Below are 8,738 nucleotides of genomic sequence, written 5' to 3'. Positions count from 1 at the left end.
GTCACCGGAGGCTACCCGGCGCTCCTCGCCCCAGCGGCCGCACGGCCGCCTTGGGCGCAGTGGCCGCCGCAGATCGCGCCGGCAGCCCCGCCACTTCTCGCCACCACGGGGCCGCAGTGGCCCACCTGGACCGCGCCGGCCGCGCCGTCCTCCGTCGCGCCCTACCTTCCAGCGGCCTCGGAGCAGGGTCCTCCACCGGCCCCGCCCAGCCCTAACCTGGGCACCGGCGCCTCGGAGCAGGGCCAGACCCAGCAGCTTCTTCCGGCGTCACCGCCGGCCCCCACGCCGCAGGCGCCGGTGCAGCTCCACCAGGCGCCGCCGCCATCGACAGTACCACCACCCGCGCCTAGGGCTATGGGTCGGCCCCTGCACCAGGTGCAGTTTCCACCATCACCATCGCCGATCCCTGCTTGGGCGACCGGCTCGTCTTCGGGGCCGGTCTACTCCACGGCGCCGGAACACCCGACGCCCTCCCTGCGGTTTGATCACCCCTCCAGCTCGGCGAACTACGCCCCGGCGCTTCCCGACCCAGCATACGCGCCGGCGGCAACTACGGCCGCCCCCGGGCACGGCGGGCCGACACCCCCTCGCTTCGCCAAACTGGACTTCGCCACCTACGAGGGCATGGAGGACCCCCTCAACTGGCTCAACCAATGCGAGCAGTTCTTTCGAGGGCAACGGATGCTCGCTTCGGATCGCACCTGGCTCGCGTCCTATCATCTTCGAGGCGCAGCGCAGACCTGGTACTACGCCCTCGAGCAGGACGAGGGCGGCATGCCACCATGGGAGCGCTTCCGGGAACTCTGTCTCCTCTGGTTCGGGCCTCCTATCCGCGGGAGCCGACTGGCGGCCCTCGGCCGCTTACCCTTCACATCCACGGTGCAGGACTACGCCGACCGCTTCCAGGCCCTGGCGTGCCACGCGCCGGGCGTCTCCGCAACTCAGCGCGCCGAGTTATTTGTGGGCGGTCTACCGGACCATATCCGCGTGGACGTGGAGCTTCGGGGACCCCAGGATCTCCAGTCGGCCATGTATTACGCCCGCGCATTCGAGCGCCGCGCGGTGGCCATCCAGCAGGAATCACCGTCCCAGACTGCTGGGTCGCTACCCGGACCGGATTTCGCGCAGGGTCGGCCTGTGCAGGCTTCTGCGGCACCCCTTGCCGCGACCGCGGGGCGCCCGTTCCGCCGGCTCACCCCAGCTGAGATACTCGAGCGTCGCTGCCAAGGGTTGTGCTTCAACTGCGACGAACCCTACAAGCCCGGCCACGCCTGCCCGCGACTCTTCTACCTGGAGGTGGCAGACTACATTCCGGAGGACGCCGTCGCCGCCGACCTGGCCGCCCCAGATGTCGAGAAGGTGTTTGACGCTGGTTGATTACCTCGAAGAGTTCAAGCAAGCGCTTCCCCACCTTACAGCTCGAGGACGAGCTGTTTGTGCAGGCGGGGAGAAGTGTTATGGCCGGCCGGCTTAGGCCCGCAAGTTATCTTAGTTTTTATTTTCAGATTAGGCAAGTTATCTTAGGCAAGTTATCTTAGGTTGATTCTTCTACAAGTTATCTAGGATATAAATATAGGTTGTAAGACCCTTTTTGAAGGCAAGCAATAAGAAGAATATTATCTCCTATTGCCCGGCTCCCTGAGGAGCCGGAACCCTAGCCGCCAACAGCCCTAGCCGCCGCCCTTCTCCTAGGCGCGACGGCGCCCTGCCGCCGGCGCGCCCAATCCTCGCCACGTCTCCCTCCATCCTTCCCTTACCACCTACGCCCTAGACCTGGTAGAGTACTTGATTCTACCACAGATAGTATATGGTTGAACCCTGCAAGTTCTAATTAGGTATTGGTATGCTAAGTAGAGATGCAGGAGTTGAAGGGATAAAATACCAACTTTTGCTGAAAACTGGCAACTGAACAGTGTAACAGTAGTATATGGTTGAATGTGCAAGTTCTTATTAAATATTTGTACGTCAAGTAAAGATGCTTGAGTTGAAGGGATAACACATTTATAATTTTCCAACTTTAAATCTTGTTCTGCATGCCTAGGTGTTTCTGGTTGGATTAGTATTTTAATATCTATACCTTCAACTGCTATAGTGTTATGAGTCTACTTTCGTGATAGTTATATTATACTCCCTCCGTCCCAAAACAAGTGTCTCAACTTTAGTACAGTACTAACCTTGAGACACTTATTTTGGGACGGAGGGAGTATTTGCTATGGAATGTTCTTTTCCACATTGCTAATGCGTTTACCCATTGACTTATCAATGCTTGACATTGCTATCTGCTTTTTGCAGGGTGAATTTTCGTTTAAAAACAGATACAAATCTATTTGAACTTGCAAAATGCAAGACTAGTGTGTCTGCCATTGAGGTACCTTTTTATGTGATCCTTGCGTGATTAGCGTATACTGCTTCTTCATTACTTAAGCTAGGCATACAATTGCACAACAAGGACTTCGAATGCTTTGCAGCAGAATAAATATATACTCCCAAACAATAACACAGACTGCCACACATTGTGCATTCTTTCTTTTTACCAGCCTACCACTTCAATGATAGAGACACCTGAATTTGTAAGATATATCCACCCTATCACATCAGTCGTTGGCTAGATCACTTCATAGATACCTTAATATAATATAATGGGCCAAAAATGATGCCAATCGTTTTGAAAAGAAGAACTAAATAGGTCTAGTGCATTATCAAATCTGATAGTTTTTAGAAACGATAATCACTGTTATTATTGTAATTATGACTGGAATAGCTCTACTTAATGAGCTGGTCTTTCCCAGGTGAGCAATGATGGCACTCAATTTGTGGTCACATCCCCTGACCGCAGGATAAGGGTATTTTGGTTCAAAACTGGTAAATTAAGACGTGTGTATGATGAGTCCCTTGAGGTAAGATACTTCCTCTGTCCAATGCTTGCACATCACAAGTATATATGTTTTGTTTGTAATTTTGACTGAATATTGTTGCTTGTAGGTGGCACAAGATCTTCAGAAAAGTGATGTTCGGTTGTATCATCTTGATGCTATTGATTTTGGGAGAAGAATGGCTGTCGAGAAGGAAATAGAAAAGACAGAAAATGTTCCTCAACCTAATGCCGTATTCGATGAGAGCTGCAACTTCCTTATTTATGCCACCCTTTTGGGCATAAAGGTATGCCTTCGTTCGTTCCTTTTCCATTGTTTTCTTTACATTGGGTTCTTTATGTACTTCGACATTACCAGTCCATTTCTGTTGTGTAATTATTTTTACATTCTGGTTACAATTCTCAAGGAAATTTATCATTGATGTTAAATAATTCTTCTGACAAAACATTTATACATATATTTGCTCATGGTGAGCCATTGACCTTTTGTCACACATAATAATCATGTTCTGCTCCTAGTTGCTGATCTCGTATATGAATAATGGCAATGTGTACTTCTGTCTGGCATCTTACACCAGTTACTAAGTGAAACATCTTTCTGTAAGACTTCTAAACATCATATATATGTAGGTTGTAAATTTGCACACAAATAAGGTTCCTCGTATCCTGGGGAAGGTAGAGAACAATGAGAGGTTTCTGAGAATTGCTCTATACCAAGGCGACAAAGGCAACAAGAAGGTTAGGAAAATTCCTTCAATAGCTGCTAATGTCAATGACACGAAGGAGCCTTTATCAGACCCTACTCTATTATGTTGTGCCTTCAAGAAACACCGGATATATACCTTTAGGTATGCCAGTTCAATCATTTCAGAAGAATATTTAATTGGCTGGTTTTAAACTTAGTTTCTTGGAAGGCTCTTCTGAACTTTGTTCATATATGTTATTTCTTGGAAGTTTAACATCCTTTTTCGTCCTTATTACTGTACAGCCGTAGAGAACCTGAAGAGCCTGAAGATGCCACTAAGGGTAGGGATGTTTTCAATGAAAAACCCCCACCAGAAGAACTTTTGTCTGTATCAGAATTAGGGAAGACTGCTACGACATCACTACCTGACAATTTGGTATGTTTTCTTAACATTTAGATGTGGCTGTTACTCCTTTGGTGAATGACATTAATATCCGGATTGCATGTGAAATCAGTATCTATCTGTTATTTTGCATTGCCTGAATCTGTTAAATTCTTTTTCTATTTCAGGTGTTTCATACTTCAATGGGTGATATTCACTTGAGACTGTATCCAGAAGAGTGTCCAAAAACTGTGGAAAATTTCACTACTCACTGCCGAAATGGTTATTATGATAATCTCATATTTCATCGCGTAATTAAAGGATTCATGGTCCAGACTGGGGATCCTTTGGGGGATGGTACTGGTGGGCAATCAATCTGGGGCAGGGAGTTTGAAGATGAATTTCACAAGAGGTATTTTAGCCAGATGACACATTTTTCTTGTTTGCACAAAATGAGTCTTTTTTTTTTACATCTCAATGTACATTAGTCGATTAGATTACGGTAAATTTGTTACTCAGGGAAAACAATATATTTATGGTGTTAAAAAAATATATATTTATGGTCGACTAAATACAGTTTTGGCGTACACACTGCCTTGTTGTTGAAGAGAGAACTGCCTTTTATGGATTATCTATTATCCCTGAGGCTTACAGTGACAACTTTATTGGTCATATTGCAGCTTGAGACATGACAGGCCATTTACACTTTCAATGGCTAACGCGGGACCAAATACTAATGGTTCTCAATTCTTTATCACCACTGTGGCAACTCCATGGCTAGATAACAAACATACAGTGTTTGGTAGAGTTGTGAAAGGGATGGATGTTGTTCAGGTATCAAACTTTTGCATATTCCCTTTAGTGCCTGAACGTTATCTTTTCATTTGATTTATTGTCTTCTTAACATTTCATTTTGTGTTTAAAGCAAATTGAGAAGGTCAAGACCGACAAAAATGACAAGCCGTACCAGGATGTGAAGATCTTGAATGTTACAGTTCCCAAGACATAAGCTCCCATTTAATCAATTGGTGAGCAGTTCTCGTTTTCCCCCTTTAAATCACCACTCACTTAATGATTTTGGTCTGTTCTGGACTTAATTTTCAAGTTGCCTTGTACATCTGGAGGCAAACTTGTCCACGTTTGAAAATATGTTCCGTCTGTTTATCTAGTACTCCCTCGGCCCCAAAATAAGTGACGTGGTTTTGGTTCAAACTAAAACCACGTCACTTATTTTGGGACGGAGGGAGTAAGTTTGATGCACTGTTGTGTCTTGAGGAACAAGATGCACAGTTTCTGAGTCTCAGCTGCATGATTAATAATTCAGGGAACCAAACAGAACCAAAAAGACACACACGGACATCGCTCCCGTGCGGCTCCTGCGGCCGCACCGGGGGACCCAGATCCAATCGCCGGAGACCTTCCCTACCTTCCCACCTCCCCTCGCCGCCGCCGGAGGGCGTCCCCGGGCAAAGCCCGGGCGGCGCGGCGGCGGCGGGGCTGTTTCAGCGGCGTGGTCGCGTCGGATTCCGTGAGCTCGGCTGTGAGCTTCAGCGGCTGGGCTTTTCTTCCCCGAAGCGGATGTGGGTTGGCGTCGGCGGCTGCTGCCGGCGGTGGGTATGGGCAAGGCATGGGCGTGCGGTGTGAAGGCTCTAGGCGGCGTGCGGCGTGGAGGCCCAGGGGTGGTGCGCCGCGGGCGAGGTGCGAGGCGGCCCGGGGCGGCTCGGATCTGGCCGTTGGGCGACGCGACGAGGCGTCCGCCATGTGGAGCTGCACGGCAGCAGAGGGGTGGCTGGGCGCGGACGCGAGGGGTGCGTTTTCACGTCTGGCGCTTGGAGGTGCATCGGTGGGCGCGCGTTGGCGCAGTTGCGGGCTGCGGCGCGGCTGGATCTTCGGGCGGCGCTCCACTATAGCCTACATCCGCATGGTGCTGGCAGGCCGCGGTGGCTCAGTCTGCGATGGGAGGCCTTGGATCCGGCCAGGATCCGGCCAGCTGTGGTCGGATCTCTGGCTTGGCGGCTGGATTTGATGGCTGGACGCTTGCTGCGGCGGCTCCTAGCCGTTCTTCATCGGCAAGCTGATCTGTGGGTGGTGATGCATTGCTGGAGGTTCAGCTGGTTTGGTCAGGGCATTGTGCTACTACACCGAGCGAAAGCTTTGACTCTGGTTTTGGCCGGAGCCGGCAGACGGCGGCGCTCGTGGGCGTCGTGACCTTCTTGAAGGCGTTGCCGTGGTGAAGTGCTCATCTCCCTACCGACCCTTTCTCCGAGGGAAACCTCAGATCCGTGCATTCATGGATCGGACGATGGCGGCGTCATGCGTCGTGCCCCTCTTGAGGGCTTTGTCTTTGGAGGTGGGGATCAGTTGGAGGGACTAGTGGCGGGTGTGCCAGAGTGGTGAGTTTGTGGCGAGGCTTCTGTGGCAACGATGGCGGTGGTGAGCGAGGTCGGAGGTACGACAATGGTTGTGTTAGTCGGCTCTTCTTCGGCGTGTTCGTGGGATTGCCTTAGCCCGTTTGTTGCTGTGAAGTCGGAGCTGAGGAGGCGGGGCCCCTGTGGCAACGATGACGAGTAGCAGGTGGTTTGTTCAGCGGTCTTTCATGGCGCCAACCTTGCATATTTCTTCTTCGTAGCTCTCTGTCAGAGTCGGAGCTGCGCTGTCCTTGACGCGGGTGGTTGAGTTTTGGTGCGGAGCTTCATTTGTCTCCACATGACCTCTATGGTGTGGGTTGTGTTGATGCTCGTCTACGGTGAAGTCGGAGTCGTTTGCTCGGGAATTAGGAATGGCGATGACGCCGCTGGAGGAGAAGTGATGACGATGACACGTGTGTGCTAGCTCGACGAGGCCCTCTTCAGACAGGGGTGTATGGGGGTATTCTATGTGTGCCGCTTAGCGGATTGTGACGGTTTTCGCCCGGTTTTCCGTTAATTAACTGGGCAATTCTCTTCTACTTAATTAATGGATGAGGCAAATCTTTTGCCTCCATTTCAAAATTGCCTCCATTTCAAAAAAAAATGATTAATAATTCAATCTGTTTTGATGGGCTAGATTCCGTCCCCTATTTTCAATTGTTTCAGCAACTGATAGTATACCATGCCATAGATGCAGGGAGGGTGCGTTTGATTTGTCATAATTAGTTTGTTGTTCCTTTTGGTGGATTTCATCTCATCAGTGTTTGGCTCCTCCATGATTCATTGCCATCGTTCTCATGTTAGTTACCTTGTGCAGGGTTGCTACATCACGGGCTGTATGATGATTTGCTGACCTGTTTTACGATAAATGCGCTCTCCTCAATTCTCCCAGAAGAGGAGAGGTGTTGTTTTCTGCTGTGGTGCTTGGAGTTTGGCCTTGTTCACCAGAGGGAGCAGGACCAAGTCTTGGGTAATGTCTGCAGTAGGAGTGAGCCTTTGAACGAGAAGCATGGATCAAAAGCAAACCATAACATTTTTCTCTGTCGACAGAATTCTCTCCCAAAGTTAGTAGGGGAAAGCTAACAGATGTTTCCAATTTTTTCACGGGTTAACCTTGTAACTTGATGAGAATGGTTAGTGGAAAATGTTTGATACTACCTCTGTTTCAGTTTACAAGTCCTGCGCGTATATCTAGGTTGCCAATTTTATCATCCTAATATAAACTATATAACATAAAAATTATATCTTTTAAAAGTAAAAACTTCAAAGTTTATGTTGGTATATTTTTTGTAATATATGATTTGTATTAGGTTGGTCAAATTGATGACCTAGGGGTACGCGCACGCCCTGTAAACTGAGAGAGAGGTAGTACTAGTAATAAGTTGCCTTTACTGTATTTATATTTATTGCTTGACGTGAGGATTGTTGCTTGACGATGCATTGGTCACCGGCGGGCACCAGGTCGACCGACGTTGACGGCTGAAAGTGAATTGATGGTGGCTGACCAAGTGTAGACGGACAAGGAAGGTGGAATCTCTCTTTCGGTTAGCCGTCGGTGTGTGTGTTCCTTTTCCTTTTCTATCGGTACAATAATGAATGCCGCCCGTGAACCTGGACTCGGTAGGAGGCCGATATGATAGCGTATCTTACGTCAGCTCTTAGGTTTGCATTCCGTTTCTGTTTTTTTTCCTCCCTGTTGTTCATTCTCGTGGCGAGCTCATTGGTTAGCCGCCACCGAGGAAAGAGTGGTCAACCCTGGGTCGGCCACGTGGACAGGACACGGCCCGCGCCAAAAGCAGCGGGCGGAAACGTAAGCGGCCAGCGGAGGCGAGGGAATAAAAAGCCAGCGAACGGCCGCGTTTTCCTCCCACCTTCCTCTCCTCCTCCCTCTCCTCTGCTCTTCCGTTTCCTCCTCGCAATCCATCCATCGATCCGTCGGGGAGATGGCGTCCGAGAAGCACTTCAAGTACGTCATCCTCGGCGGTGGCGTCGCGGCGGTCCGTACTCTCCTCCCTCTCCCTCCGAGTCTCTGCTTCCTGTCTGTCGGTGGAATGCATGTTTTGGTTGGATTCTCACGCTTGTCTCTGTTTGACATGACAGGGATACGCCGCGAGGGAGTTCGGCAAGCAGGGCGTCCAGCCCGGGGAGCTCGCCATCATCTCCAAGGAATCCGTACGTCGCTCTACCTTCCCGCCCGCCGCATGGCCCAAATCCAATCATTTCTACCCCAAAACACACAAATTTCTTTTTGGAACCCAACGGTCAACAAGGGCTGATGTTGTTGTTGCTTTGTGTTTGCGTTTTCAGGTGGCTCCGTATGAGCGCCCTGCGCTCAGCAAGGGCTACCTCTTTCCCCAGAGTAAGAAACAAGCCCCCCCCCCCCTCCCTACC

The 8,738-nt window shown here is 50.0% G+C and overlaps 2 protein-coding genes across 3 annotated transcripts in view; both read left to right on the top strand.

The window, feature by feature from the left end:
- LOC119338887 (peptidyl-prolyl cis-trans isomerase CYP71-like) overlaps positions 1-7,515 on the top strand; it is a 10,042-nt gene extending 2,527 nt beyond the window's left edge. The window contains exons 6-14 of the mRNA XM_037611094.1: positions 2,293-2,368; positions 2,790-2,897; positions 2,983-3,159; positions 3,503-3,720; positions 3,861-3,993; positions 4,128-4,351; positions 4,620-4,773; positions 4,865-4,967; positions 7,165-7,515. Coding sequence (XP_037466991.1) covers positions 2,293-2,368; positions 2,790-2,897; positions 2,983-3,159; positions 3,503-3,720; positions 3,861-3,993; positions 4,128-4,351; positions 4,620-4,773; positions 4,865-4,948 — 1,174 coding nt within the window. The 3' untranslated portion in view covers positions 4,949-4,967; positions 7,165-7,515. The remainder of the gene's footprint in view (positions 1-2,292; positions 2,369-2,789; positions 2,898-2,982; positions 3,160-3,502; positions 3,721-3,860; positions 3,994-4,127; positions 4,352-4,619; positions 4,774-4,864; positions 4,968-7,164) is intronic.
- A 673-nt stretch (positions 7,516-8,188) lies between these two features.
- The window catches only part of LOC119338888 (monodehydroascorbate reductase 4, cytosolic-like), a 3,161-nt gene continuing 2,611 nt past the window's right edge, over positions 8,189-8,738 (top strand). For both annotated transcript variants that reach the window (XM_037611096.1, XM_037611095.1), the window contains exons 1-3: positions 8,189-8,344; positions 8,448-8,519; positions 8,655-8,706. In XM_037611096.1, the coding sequence (XP_037466993.1) occupies positions 8,291-8,344; positions 8,448-8,519; positions 8,655-8,706 (178 nt within the window). In that variant the 5' untranslated portion in view covers positions 8,189-8,290. The remainder of the gene's footprint in view (positions 8,345-8,447; positions 8,520-8,654; positions 8,707-8,738) is intronic.

The sequence above is a fragment of the Triticum dicoccoides genome, chromosome 7B (assembly GCF_002162155.2).
Source record: "Triticum dicoccoides isolate Atlit2015 ecotype Zavitan chromosome 7B, WEW_v2.0, whole genome shotgun sequence".
Classification (NCBI taxonomy): domain Eukaryota; kingdom Viridiplantae; phylum Streptophyta; class Magnoliopsida; order Poales; family Poaceae; genus Triticum; species Triticum dicoccoides.
Note: the sequence above shows the minus strand (reverse complement) of the source record. Positions and strands in the feature narration are given on the sequence as shown.